Genomic DNA, 23,356 nt, shown 5'->3' on the forward strand with positions numbered 1-23,356 from the left:
ACAATAGGAACAAGACGACTTAGGCGTGTTCTCATGGTTGATGCAGAATATCGAACCCGCTCTCGTTATTAATCTAACCGAATTCCCGACAACAAAATGTTGTGGGACTCGTTAATCGTTACATACAATAGCGGGAAAGACAAACTTCAAACTTTTGATCTTCATGTGAAAGCGAACGGTATAAAACATAATGGATCCCCGTTGGAAGATTTTTGGATCGTATTATAGGGAGTTTTAGGAGAAATAGAAAGAAGAGATCCAAACCCCATGACGTGTGTCATTGAAATTGCCACGTATAATAAAATCCGGCCAGAACAAAAGCTTTTTTAGTTCTTGAATGCATTTGATCGACAATATGACCCGATAAAGAGGGAGATTCTCCGGTGGGACCCACTACCCTCGGTCGAGGTCGCCTATGCAGCCGTTCAGAAAGAGATGGCACATCAGGGAATCTTAAGAACCATCACTAATAACATAGCTCCTCCAAATGATGTGGCAGCGGGACTGAATACCAGCGGATGTACAGAAGAAATAAACAAAGGATGCAGCAGCAATAAGATGAATAGTTGTTTCGGAGGCTTCACCAAGCCAAGCTCGAGCTAAGATTTTCAGCTAGTTTCAAATCCGAGCCGAGCCAGCTTGGTTTATAATCGAGCCAAGCCCTAGCTTGCCCTGGCTTAGATCGGATCAGCTCGTGAACAACCCTAGAAATTAGATAGTTCTTGGATATATGATTGTGGTGCTACCGATACGATGACATTTGATTTATTAGATATAGTTTCGCAATCTAAACCTAGGGTTAACTACTTTAAAACTGCTAATGGAGGGGGGGGGATCTCCTGTAAAATGAGGGGGAACAAGTGAAATATACCCAATGTTAAAACTCTTCAAGTTTCTCTATGTTCCCTCTTAAATTGTCTCTATTTATCGAATATAGTTTCGCAATCTAAATCTAGGGTTAACTACATTAAAACCGCTAATGGATGGGGAGCAGCTGTAAAAGGAGGAGGAAAAATATCCCCAACGTTAAAACTCTCAAGTTGTCTCTATGTTCCATCTTTATCACATAAATCACTATTTATCAACCACGTCACAAAAGAATTTAGTTGTACTATCTTGATGCACCCTACTTTTTGTATCCTGAAGGATACCAGGTTGGAAGCGATCATTTGGTGTGGCACTGCATATCGGGGATTATACTATGTGGAGGAAGTGACTTATCATAGGAATATGAACAGAGAAGCTTGGCTTTGGCATAGAAGATTGGGACACCCATCTAGCGATTATTTACATCTTTTATTTCCGAAATTATTTCCTTTAAATAAATTGTAAGTGTAGTTCCTGTCGGATAACTGCCGCTTTATCAGTTCCGGTCAACCAAAGCAGAAGTCCAAGTCAAAGATAATGAAGATTAACAGGAGTTTCGGATTATCAGGAGTTCCGAATTAGCAGAAGTTCCAGATTATCAGGCGTTCTTGACTACTTCTATTGTTCCGGGTTATCTGGTATTCCGGGGTAATGTTCCGGATTACTTAGTGTATGTTGATGTTCTGGATTATGGTGTTGTATGTGTATCCCAGACAATGTGTTTTGTCTGGTTTTAGGCCCTAGTCTATATATATGTGTGATAGGGCATATTAGGGCAACTCTTGAGAAATCTTTCTAGAGAGCCTCCTTGGTGAGCTCTATGTGTTCTAGAAAGAGATGGGCTATGTGTTAGTGAGAGAAAGCTAGGGTTTAGATCTTAGTGATCTAAACCAGATTGTAGAAGATGTATACTCGTTCGGTAATGTAAATATATGTTGATTGTAATGAATGGATGAGTTTGTTCTACATCTTCTTCTCTATCTTCTTTGTTTATGTTGTTTCACGTCATGAATCAAGTGCAACGTTGACATTCGTCATCGATCTAGTGCTTTCACATAAACCCTTCAGTTGTGAGACTTGTGTTTTAGGTAAAAGCCATCTAAATACATATAAATATAACACAAAAGTTGTTCACCTTTTTTACTTATTCATTTTGATGTTTGGGGGCCCGCAAAAGTTATTGGAGGTCAAAATTTTGTTCTTTTTATTGATGATTGACTCGTATGACATGGATTTATTTTTAAAAACAAATTAGAAGTTTTTGATAAATTTACTATATTTTATACCAAGATACAAACACAGTTTAAAAACAACATTTAAATTCTTCGATCTAATCATGAGAGGGGGGGGGTTGTAAATGATTCAATGAATTTTTTTTGTCAAAGCAAAGTGATTATTCACCAAACAACTTGTCCACATACTCCTGAACAAAACTGGGCTCTTGAAAGAAAAAACCGTATTCTCTTAGAAATAGCTCGAGCCTTTCTAATAGAATCTCAGGTCCTTAAGTCTTTTTGGCCAGAAGCTCTGGCTATAGCCACATATCTTATTAATAGGCTTCCTACCAAAGCCCTTGATCTTAAAACCCCCTTAGAAACTCTATCCGATTTCATGAAACTCCTACCCATCCTCATGCTGGAACCACGGGTATTTGGATGTTCCGTATTTGTCTATATACCCAACACGGATCGTGGGAAGGTCGGTCCATGTGCTGAAAAGTGCGTCTTTTTAGGGTATCGTATCAACCAAAAAGGATATCATTGTTATAGCCCCAAGAGACGTCATATGTATACCACCCTAGACTACGACTTCCTTGAAACAGAATTTTTCTACACCGCCTAACACAATGGTCATAGGGAGAAAGACATCGACCCCCTGAGTTAGCTAAAATGGACTCCATCTTCACAAGAAGCTATTCACAAAGCCCAATATAAGTCACGGACTTCTCAAGAACCCAACAGTGTCACAAACCAAGATTCCCCTGCCTTAGTACCTGAGGTAAGCAACTTTCAACAACATGAAGATGATCCTCAAACCTTTGAGGATTGTGTTTTCTCACAAACTCATGATTTTCACAATAATGATACCTATGATGATCCTCGAAGTTATTCACAAAGCCCAGTATGAGTCACGGACTTCTCAAGAACCCAATCTTTTCCTTTTTTGGTGTCCCCCAAATCAAGGCCATATAGGACCGTTGTCCTACAATCAAGGATAGCCCGCTTTTGTCTTTTATTGTGTTTCCAAATATGATCTGTTCGACCATCTCTATATCATATGTATTTGTCATAATGTAAAATAATAAACTATTCCAAATCAATAGAAGAAGTATTTCAATTCGCTTCTCTGTACATTGTATTGAAATAAACTACACCAAAACAATAGAAGAAGTATTTCAATTCTCTTCTCTGTACATTGTATTGAAAACATGTAACTTTTTTTTCTTTTTCTTCTAATTACCACAATAAATTTAGTTGATTTGAACAATTGATAAGTATGATCAATGATTCACAATTTTTTTAAAGTTATTTCATGAAAGCGAGTTTCCTAGGGAGCATCTCCCTAAGGTTGTTATTTTGTAATATAATTTAAAGTTCATCAATCCTTTTAATAAAGATTTATTTGAATTAAAAAAAAAAGATTTACAAATGTATAATATTATAAATATAAATTCTTTTCAATATTTTTAAACTATATATTATTAAACTATGACCAGTTTTGCCTTGGAAACTCAAATAGATGGTTTTAAGGTGACAACCAACTAAGAGAAATAAACAATAAAAAATGAATATTTAAATATGAATAAAGATAAAGCTTCATATTGTTTATTTGTCAAGGAACAAATTGTATATTCTGGAAAAATAAATAAAGTATTAACTGGATGAAGTAAAGTAAAATAGTGGCACCACCTTATGAATATAGTAATGTTTGAAGCTTGCAAGTCACCTTTCCATTGCCAAATGGGTCAAATATTTAAATCAAGTGGCAAACTTAATCTATTATTAAATAAAATGTTGTAAGAAGTATTATATTGAACATATATAGAGTATTAGTTTAACTTTTTATAATTTAAAAAAATTAAGCATTATCATTTTTCTTTTCATCGCATTCCGTTGAACAATTAAACATTTACACGACTATGGGTTGATTCATTTAGTTTATCATGAAATGAACCTAATATAAATTTTATAAATCTGTGTTTAGCCTAAATGGTTTAAGGTTGGCTGTGGTCGAATCGTAAACATGTTTAGCAAAAATTAAAGAGGGGCCAATTTGATGTTTTCGTGTTTTGACACATTTATTTTATAATTATTTATTTATTTTTTTTGAAAAGTAAACTTCATGAAAATAAGCTACCGACCCAAATAGGCAAGAAGCCAAACAGATAAAGGTGTCTCCGACCCAAACGGGCAAAAGACAAACAAATTACAACATATACAACGAATATTTACACCAATCATCCCATTCTAAGGTTCTAAAGGATGTTCTATTCTTTAACCACACAAAACCTCTAGATTTGACTTCCCCTAAAATCTCCTGGAACCCGCACTTACTGTGGTGAAAAACCGTCTCGTTCCTTCCTTTCCATATGCATCAGCATGTGATAATAATAAGGCCATGGATGATCTTTATAGCTTTCTTCCCCAACTGTAAAAAAATGTGCACTTCTATAATATCTTTGAATTTGAAAGCGAAGATCGGCGGAATGTTGCACCACACACTAAAACCCATCCATACCTTGTTTGCCATCTAACAAGCCGTAAAAATGTGATCAACCGACTCCTCGTAATCCTCGCAGAACAGGAACACATCTGAAGGAATATTCACATTTATTCTTTTGAGATTCTTCCTCGTCGCTAATCTATCCAGGTTCGCTCTCCAGGCCATAATGTTATATTTGAGGGGGACCTATTTGCACAAAATAAACTTTAGCAATTGAGACACCTCCATATCATCACACTTGAGATTTTTTACAGATTTGACTGAAAAATTGGCCGAATCCTCTCCCAACCATTTCCACGAGTCACTTTCACTAGACGTAACCAACAGCCCCACCAAGTCTTGGCAATCTTGCCATTCTTGTAACTCAGTTGCCGACTCCAGTGCTCTGACCCAGTTCCAGTTGTATACACGGCTCATCTGATTCTGAACAATCCTATCCGCCACCCTACAAGACTTATTCATCTCCAGATCGAAAAGGTGTAGCCATCTATCCAGCAATGGTTGATTACCCATCCACATGTCGACCCAAAATTGAATATCCACCCGTTCCCCACCTTGCCCTTTATATATCTTTTTAAACCCTTCCCATTTATAAGTTTTTAAATAGTATTTTTATGTCAAAACTTAAGTTGTCTGGATATCATATGACAAAGCTCGGAGTTAGAAGATATTTGGTTCTTGACATTTACTTCAGGTGCAATAATTTAAAATATATCAATGTTCTAGGTTTGATGCGTAAAATAACAAACTAACGGGTTGAAGTGTTGAACAAATTGTGTCCGTGTTAGCCCGCAAATAAGTGAGTCGTGTTCGGATATGTGTATCTTAAATGATTCGTGGGTTCTAATATCTAGATTTATGACAAGTTAGACCCTACCAACACGTAAACAAGACTTGTTTAACACCGTGTAGTTTAGGTTTTTTTTTCTTTTTTTTTTTATGACAAATATTACTCACTCCTAAATTACACTAAATTAATCATAATTTACTCTTTGCTTGGGATTGAACCCAAAACCTTCTACTAAGAGAACCTCTACCAAGTGAGCTAGCTCCGTATTGACACCTAGTTTAGTTATAATACCGTGGAACTATAAAAATTTCAAATTTTGACTATATAATTTAAAAAAAAAATCTAATCAGGTTTGAACCATATAATTTTCTAGAAACACTTGTATACATTTTAAAAAAATCTATATATATTAAAAAATGGGACAAAAGAATAACAAGAATTTAATGCAAATAAATTGCTTATCAACCTCCATTGATGGCAATAATATTTCAAATAATCTTATATAATTTCTCACAATGGGTCTCTGGGAGATGAGTTTCTTCAGACTTAGTGACGGATTGGATCATCAGCGTTGTCATCTGTGATCAAAAGCATGAGTTGCTTTTTGCCTGTGGGTGTACCCGAATGACCGAACTTTTAATAAATTTAAAAAAAAAAAGTGATTCACACCACTTATCTACAATTCAGTTCTAAAAATCTCTACCGGTAAAAAACATGAAAACCGAAATTGGGGGTTTCATAAATTCTCATAAATCCAAACTTTATCCGTTTACTTTTGTTCAATTCAGAGTTCTAGAGAGAGAAACATAAAGTTACAACAAGTGTTTTAACTTCAAACTGTTTGTGATTATCATTGGATGCACGTGGGATCCCCAAAGGCAAAGTTTCTTTCACTTTCAACTTGTATTAATTTTTTTTTTTTTTTTTTTTTTTTTTTTTTTGTGTAATGGGCCCCTGATTATTCCAAGTTACGACATCTTGATTAATATTTTATGCAAGTTTATACCTTTAGTAAAACTGTAGCATCAAGATCAGAGTCAATTGCTTGTATGTATATGTAAATATGTGTGTGTGTTGTCATTGTGTGTTTATGTGTGTAATATGGTTGAGTTTTTTTCTTTTTTGTTTGTTTATATAAATCACACTTGTGTTCATAACCATCTTATACTTTAATCTGTCTCTTCCTTCCTCTGCCCACATCCCCTTTGTTTCTTATTTGTAAGCATCTCTCTCTCTCTCTCTCTCTCTCCTCTTTCTCTCTCTACATGAATTATGATGCTAATGTTTCAGTGCTTCTTCATGAATGTATGTGATCAAGATTATAGTTTTGAATTTACACTTAATTATGATCTGGGATTTGCTTATTTGTTTATTTTTTTATTTATTTTTTTACTTTGGTTACTAGTTATCATTCCTTTGAATTATTTATTTTGCTATGAAATTTAATATCTTTCTTGTGGTAATTCATGCAATCTAGAATCATTCTATTTTATTTTGAATATATTCAAGGGTTTTTATTTATTTATTTTTTTTTTTTTTGAAGAATTGGGTTATGATTGTATGATTTGTATCCTAATCTTGAAATGCATTTCTTGATTACATTGCATATGTAAGAATTGGGTATTGTGTATTAATGATCTTTTTTGTCTAAAAAGATAATTATTTTTTAATTATGTTTAGACATTAGTGGAATTTAAGAAAGATGGCTCTTCTGGAATCAAACAAGAACAGAGGAGAGGTAAGAATTCATGAAAGTTTGGATGAACTCAGCACAGATTTGGCTGATTACATAGCCGAATTATCCGAGGCATCGGTTAAAGAACGCGGTTTTTTCGCCATTGCTTTATCTGGTGGTTCCATCATTACCTTGATGAGGTAACAAATGATATTTAAATTAATATAATCACCTGTTTATATGTCAAAATATACAACATGTGTTATATAGTTTTGAGTTGACAACAGGAATCTATGTGGAGCTCCTTATAACAAGACTGTTGATTGGTCCAAATGGTATATATTTTGGGCCGATGAACGCGTCGTTGCCAAGAATCATGCTGATAGCAACTATAAGCTTGCTAAAGATCATCTTTTGTCTAAGGTATTTAAGCTTTTTGCACATTCTTAATTACTGTTGATATCTTCATATGTTATATAAAGTTTGCAATATTTGATGGAATTTGCATAATCAAGTGGAGCCCTAATCTTGATTTTGCCTTATCCATTTCTTGATCATAAGATCTTAATCATATATCCAGCTATTACCTGCATTATCTCTTTGTTTGTTTAATGGATAATTGGATATTATAGTAGGACAAAAAAGTTCATAACTTTTTTTTTTTAAATATTCACTTGAGCCTACAATTTAAGTGCGTGTTCGTGTATATCGATTCGTTTTCAGTTTGACTTTTGGTATACGGTGTGTGTGTTTGGGGGGGGGGGGGGCAACCTTGATTATGTTTGACAGATGTGTCAGTTTTGACCCATTTACTTATGAACAGGATCTGGGTTATGTTTTACTTTTACCTCTACCCGTATGTCAAAAGATTTAGCTAAATGAGAAGTAGTTCAAACGGGTCGAAAGTCTGTATTTTTATACATAATCTCATAGCTTTTTTTTTTTATTTAGAAAATATATTATTGTTGAAAAAATGTAGTTTTTCTAGATCGGATTTAAGAAACTAATTATATATATGATTCGGGTCAAACTGACCCGTTTCGACACCTTTTGACACAAACCCGTCTTGACCTGCTACCGACCCATTTGCCCATATTGTGTTTTGTACTAAGTATGCAAGTTGCTTTTGCAGTTGCCTATTGTTCCGAGTCATGTACATTCCATCAATGACTCTCTCACAGCCGAAGAAGCTGCTAACGAATACGAGTTTGTGATCAGACAACTCGTCAGGACCCGTGTGGTCAACGTGTCTGACGTCAGCGACTGTCCGAAGTTTGACTTGATCCTTCTAGGGATGGGACCGGATGGGCACGTGGCGTCATTGATCCCTGATCATCCGGTTCTCGAAGAAAAAAACGAGTGGGTGACATTCATCACCACTTCCCCTAAGCCACCCCCCGAAAGAATCACCTTCACCTTGCCCGTCATCAACTCTGCCGCCAATGTGGCGGTCGTGGCGACGGGTAGTGGGAAAGCAGAAGCTGTCCGGCTGGCTATAGACGATGTGGGACCCGAATGTGCGGTGTTGCCGGCTCGGATGATTGAACCAATTGTAGGGAAACTGGTGTGGTTTTTGGATCACCAGGCTGCTTCAAAGCTCAAAGGCTTTTCTCAATTTTCCAATTAGAGTTTAATGGAGGAATTTATTTTATAGTTGTTTGTTCCCTTTTTTTGGATAGTTTGATGTTTTGGGATTTTGGTTATCAAATGTTTTGAAGGGCCTAGTGGCAACATTGTGATTTATCCTTTGTTTGTTTGTTTTTTTATTAAAAGAGGTGGTTAATAAGATTAATTTAGTGACTTAAAAGGACAAGATTTAAGTAATGGAGATGATTTTTCTAACATGCACTCATGTAGTCATGTGTATTATTATCTTATCCTTATCCATTTCATCAATAACCATTACAAGTTAGGTAAAAGTGGGCCACTAGTTTAACTAATTCAAAACAACACAAACCACTTGATAGGTGTGAATAATAGCACAACCAATTGATAGGTATGATTTTTATATTTAATTAATTCATCTACTCTATTTTTCTTTTTTAACAACAATAAAATGTATTCATATAAAGGCTAGCGGGTGACTAGCAAAAACCCGAAACAACACGGCTTGAAAACTTAAAATAACCACAAGAAAACAAAAGTACATAAGCAATAATAAACAATCCAACTGAGAACACCTTAATTTCTAGAGAGCCCAAGAAAAAGACTTAACCGCCATTTCTTCTAGTCTCAACGAACGGTTAGCAACCTAGTTAAAAGCTTGGATGATAATATCTTCAAAACTCTTCTGATCTGAAACCTTCTTGTTGGAGAACTTCCATTCGTTCCCCGATATCCATATCAATATGCCAAAGAGTAGTAGCAAGGTGACCTTCCCAATCGGAAATGAACATGTAAACGATTAACGGTAACTTTAGACAAACTTATTAAAAGCAACCTTGTTATATCGTTGGTTGGACTTGTTGGTTTGGTCCACCTTTTCTGCTACAGATGTCTACAGATGTGGTCCGCAGAAACAAACACCTAACTGATACCAGGCCCATATGAATATGACCAACACAACCAAATGCGTCTAAAACACTAATTGATAGAAGGCCCATATCAAACGGAACATATCCTGTACAAAAGCCCATTGATAATATTCCAACAAAACTAGGCAAAGAGACAATTACAAAAAATACACCCCAAAACAGAAACACAGACTGACCCGACTAGAGGAGTACATTTTTTTTTTTTTTGGTAAAACCGGTTCGGGCTGTAAAAAGAATTGGTTCAGTCAACTTTGGTCAAAACCGATTTAAGTCGAAACGGGTTCGGGTCCAAACCGGTTTTAGTGATGGGAGTAGGAATCAATATACAAAATGGCAGTTTTGGTCAAGTTGGAATCAGGTAGGGTCAAACCGGTTTCAGGTGTCGCATTGGTTCGTGTTAGGAACCGGCTTCGAAATCCAAACCAATTCTTTAAACATCTTTAGACCCGACCCGATTTAACTGGAAATTATCCCTTTTAACCCACTACACAATCCATCTCAGGCGCCCCTTGCGTCTTGCATGTACCAAGCTTGGAAGTTCCATTAGTTATAGTTAGGGGGTCCGTTCAGTCGTTCACATGTGATTCGTGTGTAAAGTCACAATCACGGTTCCATCTATAAATTGTTTACATTGTAGTTATTATTAGAGGGGACATTCACATGTGCTTCATCAGCCCTATAAATTTTGTAAAATAACATATATGTCTAAAATATCATAAAGTTGTATTATTTGCAAAAATTGCCAAGTTAAAACTTGTCTCTTATACCTACCTAGAAAACCTAGTTTTAGCGACTTAGTTACGAAAATATCCATTATATTTTTATTTTGAAAAAATCACGAATTCTTACTTTTAGCGACGTAGTTACGGAAATATCCGTTAAATTATTTTGAAAAAATCGTGAATTCTTAGATAAAAGTCTAGTGAAGACCCATCACCAAAAACTTATACCTTATCTCTAACTAAAAAAATGTCGAAAAGCTGGTCACTAAACTACTACACACGGCTGAATTCAGGGCTGAATTCCCAGGGATTACCAAACCCTTTGGTTGTTGGTAAATTAACACAATTATCTGGCCTATTGTTGGTGAGGCTGCCGTGGCCGACCTGAAACCGTCAACAACTCCTCGTCGTGTTCATCTCCATAGCCTCTTTGTGTGCAGTAGCTGAGAAGAATTTGAGAAGATAGGTAAAAAGAACGTGAAATCCCTAAAATATTCACGTACTGTTCACAAGATTGTATTTTTAATATATAGGATAATGTATGTTCATAATGACGCGTAGTGGCGAGCACACATAGAATTATTTTCTGGGGGTGCGAATGAAGGGTTTAACCAAACTTTTAAAGGGTGCGATCAAGATTTTTATCTATAAAATAAAAAAAAAAGATTTGGGGGGGGGGGGGGGGTGCCGCCCACCCAACGCCTTGGGTCCACCCCTGATGACGTGTTGTCTTTAGATCTAACTGGAAACAACCTCTTTATTCCTATTCGGTAGATGTAAGGTTGTTTACATCTTACACTCCTCAGACATTAGTATACTACTTAGTCTTGCTATTGGTGGGATTCATTGAGTATAATGATAATGACAACATTGATACAAAGCTTATGCAAGAGTTGACAAATTAATAGTTGGAGCAACTTGACAAATATAATTGACTTATAAAATGACCCAACTACAACAATATAACGTATTATATGTCCTACAAAATATCAACGATAACGGGGTAACTAGTCTAACGTAACATTTTGACTTTGATAGCTTGATTTATTTCGTTTGCTTTTCAAAAAATGCATGAATAATGGCTGTTATTAAAATATTAATTCCCACATAATTTGAACTTATACTTTCAGTTTCAACTTTACAGAAATACTTGGTAATACTTCTTGAGTCTAGATCTTTTCTACATAAATAGGCACAAGTTACTAATTATTTGATAACTATTCTCTTTTTGGATTACGTGTTTACAAGCATTCATGACCGGTCCTGAAGGTGGACAGAGAGAACTATCGGTCAGTGTATGATATTTTGAAGGACACGTTATTTTTTAAAAAACTCTGATATGTATATGTAAAAATAAATAAATTAATAGGGTATACCCATACAAACACCAACATAGGCCCACTTACAAAACTATTTTTATGGTTTAAATTAGTTATTAGCCCATATGCACTAAGTTTAGACCTTTAGTGAGCCAAATACCCAATTTCGTTAAGGCCTAAGAGCACGTTTTTTTCAAGCTCGAACATGGTACATAAATTCTCAGGGCCAGCCCTGCAAGCATTTCTCACGTGCATTGTAAAATTTTAATATTGTAATATACACACGTTAAATGCAATAAATTGGTCTACAAACGAACCAAACGTTCAGCGAACAATTAGTGAACCATCCGACGGGAATTTCGTTTGTGTTCGTTTGTTTAGTTAAATGAACGAACATGAACAGAAACCACGTTCGTTCATTTATGTTCGTGAACGTTTGGTAACATGTTCGTTTATGTTCGATAGTTCCCTAGTGCTTTTAGTTTAATTTAAATACTTCAAAATTCCGACAAATAAAATATTTAATAAGTGTCAGTATACTATATATTACGTTCATGGACTATTGTTTGTGTTCATCTACGTTAGTTTTGTTCGTTGACTAAAATTAACATACGAAAACGAACACCTTCATTTTCTTAACAAACGAACACAAATATAAATTCTCGTTCTGTAAGCATTCGTGAACACATATATTACTAGGATAGGAGTTGGCCAGAAAGTCTAAATTTCCTAAAAAGTATAAAAAGTCATAAAACACCATAATGTCAACCATAAAACACACCAAAAACCCACAAATAATATGATGAAGATTACTAAAACATCATGTATGTGGGTTTTGTGTTGTGTTTTAGATGTTAAGGCTCTGATTGTGGAATGACAAATATTATTGTGTTTTATGTTGTTTAGCATTGTGTGTTTTATATTCATAGTTATACGATGGTGTGTTTGAAGTTTTTATGGACTATTAGAGTTTGAATATGGTGTTTTAGTAATATTCATTCTATTATTTGTGAGTTTTAGGTGTGTTTTATGCCTGAAATTATTGTGTTTTATGACTTTTTACACTTTTTAGGAAAAACACACTTTTCGTAGGATACCCTACAAAAAGTTGTGTCTCTTTATATCACACCTTTTACTAATACCCTTTGGGGCAGTGGGGGATCTAGGATTCCGACCAAGCGGGAACGTTTTATAAATAGGCGGTAACGAAATCGAAAAAACGGCAAATTTTTTCCAAAATTTACACTAAAAACGTCAAAAATTTTCCGACCAAACGGTAGCGGAGGCTACCCCTTGGTCCTCTATATGTCCGCCCCTGCTTTGGGGTGCCTTAGAGTAAGTCAAAAGTTGTGTCTCTTTACATCACACCTTTTACTAATACCCTTTCCTTACTAAACATGTAACCCAAACCAACATGTCCCACACCTATTACTAATACGCTTGCCTTAATAAACATGTAACCCAAACCAACATGTCCCAATATACACGTTCTTTCCAAGACGTTGTGACGCTCGCATGACCCACCGTTAATTAAGGCTCCAACTGTCAATTAAGGCTCCATCTGTTAATTCAAAACGTTGTGACGCTCGCATGACGCACCGTTTAAAAGAATGTTTTTTAAATATACAATTGCCAACCGGAAAGTCATACTCTATTGGTGGCGACTTCAATGTTACGAACCGAACCGCCGTCCTTATGAAGAGGTGTGTTGATTACATCACAAAAGACTCGGGAAATTATATCACAACAGTTCATGACCGAACCGACGTTCTATTGAAAAGAAAGTTCCGCAAACACCTTATGAAGAGGTGTGTTGATTGCATTATAACAGTATATATATATATGTGATAATGTGTCGATGGTAACGAATACATAGTATTAACGAACGGTGTGAGTTATGTAGTCATGTCGGTTAGTTAGCGATGGTGGGCGATGTTGGTATTTGTGGTGTTACGATGTCACGACGGTTTGTGAACGGTATTGTTCGGTTGCTTTATATTTTTCAGAAGGGGAACAACGTATTGTTTGGGCATAGCGGTTACTTATTAATGGATACGATGAATCGCCGGAAACTATAAATGTGAAACGTTGGCTTAAAGGAAAGTGTCGATTTAAATGTAAAACGCAACCCTTTGTATTATTAGGGGACTAGGGGTGGTTTCACTAGTGATAGAATTTATCACTCACAAGCACCAATCAAGTTTCGCCATGTCATTGACCATTTTTCCATCACTCACAACCATTTTTAGTGGGGGTGGTCATCACTCATCACCACACCCAACAATTTCCCCCCAACCAACAATTCCACTCACAAAAATAAACCATAACGCGTTGTCACCATCACGAAAATGATTAACGCGTGGAAGATTAACGCGTTGAAGGGAGAGCGGCGGCCGGGATTAACGCGTTATTCTTTTTTTCCGTTATACTATAACGCGTGGAAGAAGACCGCCCCGGGTCCCCTTATATTTATCCTTTACAATTTACAAATTAAACATTGAAATAAGCGCGAGATTTACAAAAGCACATCTGAATCGGTGTGTATTTTGAATGATTAGATTACTTTTGAATGAAGCCATGCGAGTGTGGTTGTACACCCCAAGTTACTATGTATCTTCAATTGCGTCAACTTTCTTTTTCCTCTAACTGATATATCTTTATATATATATCTGTGTCTATATATGTTTATATTCATTTGATCTGTTGATAACAAATAGTTTTTTTATTTGTTTGATGTATCTAAAATTGACGATGGATTCGTTTTCTTAATGATATTTGTTGGGTTTTGTGTTTTGTTGGTTTAATTTTATCGTGAATTTTTTGAATGCATGTTGACTGTTTATTATTTTTGGATTAGTTTTAAGAAAGTTTTGTAAGTTATAGAATATGTGTTTGAACGGTTGAAAACGAGTGGATAGGTTGTAGTCTTTGTATCCGTCTATATCATCGGAAAAATACTCCATTGGCGGTTGTGCGTGCGAGGTTTTGGTTTTAGTGGTGGTAGTGGTTTATGGCTTTGAGATGAAACTGAAAAGTTGTATTTGGAAATTGAAAGTTTCTGCACAAGAATTGAAATTTGAAATGTTGTTATAAAAGTTGAATTTGGAACTTGAATGTCTCCACATGAGAATTGTGGAATTGGAATATGAAATATTGTTATAATATTTTACTCTGGATTAATAATCATCTACTACTACTACTATTATTATTATTATTATTATTATTATTATTATTATTATTATTATTATTATTATTATTATTATTATTTTTATTTTTAACTAATATATATCAAATTCTCACAAAATTTGAAATACATCTTCAAGTTAAACTAAATAACAAAATAAAATTAATTAAGATTAATATTATTTTTAATACACATCTTAACATTTCGCAATGCACGACTAAAACGTTCAACGCGTGTGCACGGTTTTACGTTTTCACATATGTTTTTTTGGGTATCGGTTTGACGCCTTCGTCTCAACGCGCAGGTCATAAGTAAGACGACCGGTTATGAAACATTGGTTTCATCCACTAAAAGTAACATTTCGTAATAATTTAGTAAAACTATAATAATGGACACATAAGTCGTGGAACATTCTTCAAAAAAAAAAAAAAATCACATCGCATAAAACTTAATAAATTTCGCATCTTATACTGATACCAAAGACATTCTTTATCAACATCCCGCCGCGCGCGGGTTGACGTTAACTTGTTTCTTAACAAAGAACAAAGTCTTTTTCGTGTTCGTTCGATCCGTTTGCAGACCCCTAGTAATAAAAATTAACCCTTTTTCCATTTGGAGAAAAAAGAAGCAAAAGTTTGAGTCATAAGAGGATAACTCGGGGCGTGACTTTTGGGCAATGTTGACCCTTTAACCACCCCGGGTTGGCGTTTTGGTCAACGTTGTTTGTTTGGTGTGGCAATACTGTTTGGCGTTGGACGCTGGTCTGAGGTGACGTGGATGACAATGTATGGCTGGGTGTTGACCGTTTGGCTAGCCTCTTCCACAATGCCGATCTTGCCACGCCCCTTCCACACCCTACTTTTCTGACTGTGGACTGATGAAGCCCACATCTGTCACGTGTCGAACAATGTCACAAACCCAAGCCCCTCCACACCCGATAGCGATAGCGTGAGGGTTAAAATGTCAGTAACATTTACGTTCTTTGTTCGTAGAGCTTCACGGCAAAATCCCCAAAATCAAAATGGTAGGGTTTTAAATTTTGCAATCAAACTTTCAATGCATGTTAACATTTTCTGATCTGTAGTCAATCTAACTTTTCAATTTGAATTTGAATTTGAATTTGAATTTGAAGGCTCAATCAGCAAAACCGATAACCAGCCCCGTTCAAGACGCTTGGTACCCATCGTTAGCGGTGCTCATGCTCGCCGTCGGCCTTGTTATCACCGCATCTTTCTTTATGTAAGTGGATCCGGCTGTTCATTAACTGTGTGTTAACTGATCGAGAAAATGCAGGTGGTTCGTGTTAAATTTATGTGATGATATTATACAATTTGATTGTGTTTTGGTTGATTAGGTTTTGTTCTTCATCATAGATGTATTGTTTGAATTTTGATTTTTGTGAGTGAAAATCTAAATCAAGGAACTTGTTTGATACCTATAAACAAATCTGTGATCACACCAATTAAATTTGTATGGGAAATTCAGACAACAACAGCCTCTTCATGTAATGATCAAGGTTTAAAAGAACGGAAACGAGTTTTGAGGCGTTTTCCCTTAGCCTCAAGAGGCGTAAGCCCGAGGCGGAATTAAAAAATAAATATAAAAATTATATATCTTATAAAAATAATAATACTAACTAAATTCATCAAAATGATCAAAAACACACATAAAAAAGACATAAATTGCCTGAAATTGACACAAAAATTCAAAAACATCAAAAACAAGTATCAAAAACCCCTGAGGCGCAGCCTTTTTAGCGCCTCAGCCCCTCTGAGGCGCACGTACAACATAAACCCCCTGAGGCGCGCCTCAGAATCGTTTTTTTGGGCGTTTCACCTCGAGGTGCACGCCTCAGCCGTTTTTTTAAAACTATGGTAATGATAAATGTGTTAAATCTTATAGTTTCTGTATAAAGGATGTAGTTTCTTATTGAATAATCAAACTTGTTCTTCATTTGAGTCTACTTATAATTGTTTTCCATTAAGACCTCGGATTTGCGACAACATGCGTTAAGATCAATATAAAAAAGTTTCATATCTTATTTAGTTTAGATTACATTTTTAGCATCTACTTCAACATGGAAATGAAATTATTTATACTGACATTTGTTACTTATTCTATAGTCGGTTTTTTGTATAATTTTTATCTCTGTTGTTAAAAGCGATCGCCTGGTCCGCCTAGGCGACCTAGGTGACCTGGGCGACCAAACTGCGCTTTTGTCTCCTAGCTAAAAAAAGCAACGTGTTTTTTTTTTAAACTTTATCTTTTAAAAACAAGATTATATTTACAGCTAATTTAACATCTTTTAGAATCATATCTCAGCAACTCTGTATATATTTTTAAAAGATATTTTGAATTTCAAAAAGTTAGGAGATATATTATCTTTATATTCAATATTCATTCATGTTCTCTATATAACAACTAACACGTATCCACAGCATTCAGTTCTGCTTTTTTTTTGCCGGCAAAAAATACGACAGGTATGTGTATCGATTCTGTTAAAATATTTTTGCCGGCAATTGCTGTGGATGACGACTCCGACTCCGATGATTTTTAAAGTTGAAGAACATTTGGTTTTGAATTTTATTTACTTTTTGAAGTCTGAACTTTATTGTTTTCAAGTCTTTAACAGTTTTGGTTTTGGGATATTTTGCTCATTCATAATTATGTTGGTTTTATTTTTAAGGTTTATGATATTTGAAAACTTTTGGAATTTGAGGATTTGGCTTTTTTCGGTTCATAACTTTGTTTTTTAATGTTTTTATTTGATTGCGCTTTTTTTTTTTCTCAGGCCCTCGCTTTTTTTGCGCTTCTCGCCTAGGCGAGAGGCGAGCCCTAGGCGCCTAGAGTGCACCTAGCGCATTTGATAACTATGATTTTTATATGTTATAGGAACTGATAAACATGTATTTGTGCAGCTATGAAGCGACCTCTTCGAGGAAAAACCGTAGTCTTGCTAAAGAACTTGCAACAGGGGCAGTCGCATCTGTCTTTTTGGTACGTCAGCCTGCCCTTGTTTCTATTAGTTTATAGGTTGGTTAAGTTTGGAGTTCATTTTGGTAATTATACTTGATGAATCATGAACTGACAGTTATATGTTTTCGAAATGGGCTATTTTGGTAATTTGAAGTACTTGATGACAAGTTTCATGCTTATGTGGCACTTGGTTTAAAAAAGCGCGAAGCGCTCCGAAGCGTTTTGGTTCCAAAAGCTTTAAGCGAAGCTTCAAGCGCGAAGCGAGAGCTTCACGTATACGAAGCGCTCCATATTATATATAATTATATATAATGTTAATTTTATATATATGTATAAAAAATAGCTATCCATATTATATATATGTATTTTATAATGTTAATTTTGTACTTTTATGCATAAATTAAAAAGTTTAAGGACCAAATGTAAACTACTGAAGATAGAGGGGGTTAAATGTTTAAATAGACAAACTATCTTTACACTTTTTAAGTAAAAAGTTAGAAGTTTCAGGGACTGAATGTAAACTAATGAAAGATAGAGGGGTTAAATGTTTAAAAGCCTTAACTTATAAAAACCCTAAAACCCGAGTTAAAAATCCCTCCCCATCCCTCCCCTCCCCTCCATGTCTTTCCAAATTGGAAAGACTATTATCAGGCAAAAAAAACCCCATTTTCCCTCCCCTCCCCTCCCTTCCCCCTGTTAAGTGGATCTCTGGAACACAGCATAAAAGACAGAGACAGATACGCAGCCGCTCTCAGCATCTCTCTTCTTCTTCTTCCCCCTTCTTCCTGGTTTCCGGCTGAAAGCAACTCCGTCGCCGGAATTTGTTGCCGGATTTCACATAGGAAATCGCTATATCGTCGATATAAGGTCGATATGTACCTTGTAAAGACTGTTGGGCTTAAAAAATGGCCCAAATGGTGATCTGATTGGCTGGAGCGTCGCTTCACAACTTTATCGCTTCGCCGCTTAAAGCTCGCTTCACATCACTTCACGTAATGTAACGCTTCAGACCCAAAAAAGCGTTTTTTCCAGCGCTTCAGCGCTTCACGCTCGCTTTAAGCGCGCTTTTTTAAACACAGATGTGGCATTTCTTTGGTGAGACTATTAGCTAATAGAGCTACCAAATTGTCCAGTTTTTAAAAGTATAACTAAAGCATTTTTCGAGATTTTTATAATTTGTATGCGTCTTAACCTTAAATGACTTCCAACATGTTTGGCTCGTTTGACCTGTTTTCCTTTGAGTTTTTTCTTTTAGCTAAATAGATAAAAAAATTAACCTACTAGATCAACAAGTTTATATATTAACGGGTTGAAATTGCATTTCCGCTTCAGTTTGATTGTTAATCAACCAATCTATTTTGTGTTGCAGGGCTTTGGATCCTTGTTCTTGCTCCTTTCTTCAGGTGTTTATGTCTGATTAATGCAAACATAATAGTTTTGGAAGTTTGATGATTTCTTGAATATTACAACTTCTGTTACACATTATAGATATTTGATCTGACATCTATGAATTAAATTATGTAGAGATCCTATATACCGATTTTAATGAACACATGAACAAACACCTAAATATTTTATAATGCTACAACTAACATACAAATTTAGTTACAAACCTCATGAACAAGCAATAAGGAACCAAACTGTTGGGTACATTGGGTTAGTTCTAGGTTAAATGGTTTTGGCGGGTTTGGTCGGGTTAACGGGTTTGGCAGGCTGGATTGGTTTGTTAATTTGGGATACAAAAGTCGAGATTCAACTAACGGAATTTCGGATACTTGAATTATTCGAATTTTGAAGCTGAATTCGAATTTTGAGTTTTTTGAGCTGGATGTGAATACTGAATTCCCCTGGTTGACAAATTGCCCTAGAAACTTAATCAAATAACAAACCATTAAACAAGAGTTAACTGCCATTTTCGTCCCTGTGGTTTGGTCACTTTGGCCACTTCAGTCCATTTTTCAAAAATGCGCCATTTTCGTCCCCCACATTCTGGAAAGGTGGCATTTCAGTCCAAAAATCATAACCCAGTTAAGTCAGTTAGTAAATAAGGACTGATTGTGTAAATTTGTAACATAAAGGACCATTTAAGTAAATATTAAACACCACCACCACTAGCCCTGCCACCACCACCACTCCGCTGCCACCACCACCACCACCGCCACCACAGCCCTGCCACCACCACCACTCCGCTGCCACCACCGCCACCGCCACCGCCACCACAGCCCTGCCACCACAGCCCTGCCACCACCACCACAGCCCTGCCACCACCGCCACCACAACCCTGCCACCACCACCACTCCGCTGCCACCACCACTCTCACAGATCGTAAACAACTCCCCACGCTTTGTAATTGTTCAATAAGCATGCCCGACACCACGTGAAATCGGAGTTTTTATAAAAAATTCAAAGTGGAATTAATCCACACAAGTTTGTCGATTAAGTGTCAAATTGTTGTGTTATTTAGAGTCCCTGAACCCATACGAAACTCTCACACCCTACGATCTGTGAGAGTGGTGGTGGCAGCGGAGTGGTTGTGGTGGCAGGGTTGTGGTGGCGGTGGTGGTGGCAGCGGAGTGGTGGTGGTGGCAGGGCTAGTGGTGGTGGTGTTTAATATTTACTTAAATGGTCCTTTATGTTACAAATTTACACAATCAGTCCTTATTTACTAACTGACTTAACTGGGTTATGATTTTTGGACTGAAATGCCACCTTTCCAGAACGTGGGGGACGAAAATGGCGCATTTTTGAAAAATGGACTGAAATGGCCAAAATGACCAAACCACAGGGACGAAAATGGCAGTTAACTCATTAAACAAAGTAAAAGCTCAATGGTGGAATGTGGAAGCAACAAAGTAGAAACTCAAGGCTTATAGTCAACGACTAGGTTGAGGGTTTAGAAGATATTTATGGGTTGTTTGTTTTAGGAATATTGGATTTTAATAATCCCAACTATTCGTTGTTGGCCATCAACAGTCTTAACTTAAAAAATAACCACTATCAGTCCTAACTATTGACATATTGGCTAGCAATATACCCTGACTAACAGAACCCTAACGTCGTTAGTCTTCGGTCGCCAGAAAACTGTTTTTGTCCAGAAAAAGGTTTCTAAAGGTCCGATCTAAGGTTACAAAGAGGTTTAGGACGACAATGTTGTGTTTTCCGGCCAAAAAAGTTGAGTTTTCCGGCCAAAAAGAAGTTTTCTGGCGATAAAAGAGTTTTCTGGCGACTTTAATAATTGGAGATTTTACTAGAAAAAGGTTCCTAAAGGTGCGTAATAAGGTTAAAAAGAGGTTTGGGACGAAAATGTTGGGTTTTCCGGCCAAAAATGTTTTTCCAGTGACTGGAGACTAACGACGTTAGGGTTCTGTTAGTCAAGGTCCATTGAAGGCCAATATGTTAATAGTTGGGACTGACAGTGGTTATTTTTAAAGTTGGGACTGTTGGCGGCCAACGACGAATAATTGGGATTATTAAAATCCAATATTCCCTTGGTTTAGCTCTTAATGAGCTCTTAATGGTTCAGAATATTACTGGCTCAACGCTTAATGATTCAGGCTGTTTGTTTTGCGAGCAGATATCTGAATGGTTCAGACATTTGTTTCTGAATGGTTAAACATTATACTACGTCGGAATGGTTAAGACTTATTCTTTGAATTGGTCAGACATTTGCCTCTGAATGATTAAACATTATACTGGCTCTTAATGGTTCAAACCTCTTACTGGTTCAACACTTAATAGTTCAAACCTCTTACTGGTTAACACTTACCCATTTAGAAGTTGACAAACAACCCTTAGTGGTTTTTTGGATAATTGCTTAGTGGGTTGATTATTGAATTGGATATTAAATGTTGAGTAAATTGGCAAAATCATCCTGAGGTTTGGGCATGTTTGCCAGTTTCATACAAAACAATTTTTTGGTACCATATCGTCCTTCACCTTTGAGATTTTTTGTCATTTTCATTCAAACGTTTAATTTGGGTTAATTTTCTGGATATATTTGGATGAAAATGACAAAATATCTCAAACCTCATGGATGATTTTGGCAAAAAAAAGTTAGACGTTTGGATGAAAATAACAAATTAACCCAAAAGTGAAGGGCAATATGGTACAAAAAAGTTGTTTTGGATGAAACTGACACAGATGCCCAAACAGGGACGATTTTGGCAATTTACTCTTAAATGTTAGAAGACCGAAATGTGCGTTTGAACAAGATATATTTACTCTTTCCGTTTAAAGTGTTAGATAAGCCATTTTCCATAATTCTAATGAAAATGATCAAGAACTTCATTAACTCAATCCGCGATTTTGAACTTTTACCATCATATAAATCAATAGCGTTTTTAAAACTAATTACCTCTACTAACATGTCATAGGTGTTATTCCATCTAGTGCAAAACATCAAGAGATAACAAAGGTTTTGAATCTATTTTCTTATCACTAGCAAATATTTTAAACATTGTAAGCGTATGCATATAAGGCGACTGTATTACGTTCTTAACCGCGTTACAACAACACTTGATAGTTTTTCCATGTGCCTTTAAACCATCTTGAACAACCTAGTTAATAATATCGGCCCTATCGACAAGACGTCTAACATTTAGATACTTACCATTACGAAATAAATCTTGTAACCTAGTACTCAATTTTCAACCGCAACGTCATCTGATACCCGTTATCCACGGTTACTGTCATCAAACTTTATATGTTCTGCTCAACAAGACATTCTTCATTTGTTGAGCCATTATATACATACTGTGAATGTCATTGCCCGTTTTATACAAATGAACCTGACCCCTTGCTGTTGCCATCCCACTGCCAACTTCGCCACGATGACCATTCAACACAATTGGCCGCCATAAAAGTAAATATAATAGGTGAACCTAATTGATACTATAAAAGCGAGCTATTTCAAGGCGAAACAATTTATTCAGAACTCGTTTTGACCTGAAACATTGTGATGCATTTTAAAAACGATATGTATTGACCCAAACCCATTTTAATTAGAGCTTGTTTTGTCCCGTTACCCAACCTGACCTACTCACGTGTTTTACCAAGTGTATTATTGAATGTGTCCGACTTAGCCACTCTGCCATCTATGATAATTTACAATGAAAACCTAATAACATGTAACAAAATTTATTGTTATTAAAAGTGCTCTAGTAATTGTTTATAAAAGAAAAAAAAACACACTATTGTAGTTTTGTAGGGGTTTAAAGAGGTATGGGTGATTACTTTTGGACCCTCCACGCACTTAGGTAGTTGGGTACGGTTTTTTGGATTGAGTCGAAGTTGACGGGACCTAGTCTAGTCGGGTGCATGCATCATTCCATGATTTTAATTTTCATCTACCCATTGTAAGAATAAATAAATAATATATTTATTTATATATGGCCATTATAATCATTTACATTATATGGATCAAAATATATAACAATCCATTAAATAATTAGTTGGTAATTGTTGATGGGCCTTATTACCATTATTAACTAATTAGGGTTTCCTCCTGGGTGCATATATAAGGAGACTTATTTTGAGGTTCTAGGGTTAGACTCATAACCTAATTACT

At 35.9% G+C, this 23,356-nt stretch overlaps 2 protein-coding genes across 2 annotated transcripts; both read left to right on the plus strand.

Moving 5' to 3' along the window:
- The first annotated feature begins 6,407 nt into the window (after nucleotides 1-6,407).
- Nucleotides 6,408-8,847, plus strand: LOC110894388 (probable 6-phosphogluconolactonase 1). Its single transcript, XM_022141620.2, has 4 exons — nucleotides 6,408-6,598; nucleotides 7,061-7,255; nucleotides 7,343-7,478; nucleotides 8,188-8,847. The coding sequence occupies exons 2-4, from the start codon at nucleotides 7,083-7,085 to the stop codon at nucleotides 8,680-8,682; spliced, it is 804 nt and encodes a 267-aa protein (XP_021997312.1). The 5' UTR covers nucleotides 6,408-6,598; nucleotides 7,061-7,082; the 3' UTR covers nucleotides 8,683-8,847.
- A 6,848-nt stretch (nucleotides 8,848-15,695) lies between these two features.
- On the plus strand, nucleotides 15,696-19,342 carry LOC110894389 (transmembrane protein 258). The gene is made up of 4 exons (XM_022141621.2): nucleotides 15,696-15,838; nucleotides 15,947-16,053; nucleotides 17,733-17,811; nucleotides 19,160-19,342. The coding sequence occupies exons 1-4, from the start codon at nucleotides 15,836-15,838 to the stop codon at nucleotides 19,205-19,207; spliced, it is 237 nt and encodes a 78-aa protein (XP_021997313.1). The 5' UTR covers nucleotides 15,696-15,835; the 3' UTR covers nucleotides 19,208-19,342.
- Nucleotides 19,343-23,356: the final 4,014 nt, after the last annotated feature.

This window comes from Helianthus annuus, chromosome 12 (assembly GCF_002127325.2).
Source record: "Helianthus annuus cultivar XRQ/B chromosome 12, HanXRQr2.0-SUNRISE, whole genome shotgun sequence".
In the NCBI taxonomy this organism is placed as follows: Eukaryota; Viridiplantae; Streptophyta; class Magnoliopsida; order Asterales; family Asteraceae; genus Helianthus; species Helianthus annuus.

What these genes read in the sequence shown, in the direction of transcription:
- LOC110894389 (XM_022141621.2), top strand. An exon ending in ATCACCGCATCTTTCTTTAT is followed by an intron (nt 16,054 to 17,732) that starts GTAAGTGGATCC and finishes GTATTTGTGCAG; the next exon opens with CTATGAAGCGACCTCTTCGA. An exon ending in CAGTCGCATCTGTCTTTTTG is followed by an intron (nt 17,812 to 19,159) that starts GTACGTCAGCCT and finishes TTTGTGTTGCAG; the next exon opens with GGCTTTGGATCCTTGTTCTT.
- LOC110894388 (XM_022141620.2), top strand. Translation starts at nt 7,083, where the DNA reads ATGGCTCTTCTGGAATCAAACAAGAACAGAGGAGAGGTAAGAATTCAT. An exon ending in TCCATCATTACCTTGATGAG is followed by an intron (nt 7,256 to 7,342) that starts GTAACAAATGAT and finishes AGTTGACAACAG; the next exon opens with GAATCTATGTGGAGCTCCTT. An exon ending in AAGATCATCTTTTGTCTAAG is followed by an intron (nt 7,479 to 8,187) that starts GTATTTAAGCTT and finishes TTGCTTTTGCAG; the next exon opens with TTGCCTATTGTTCCGAGTCA.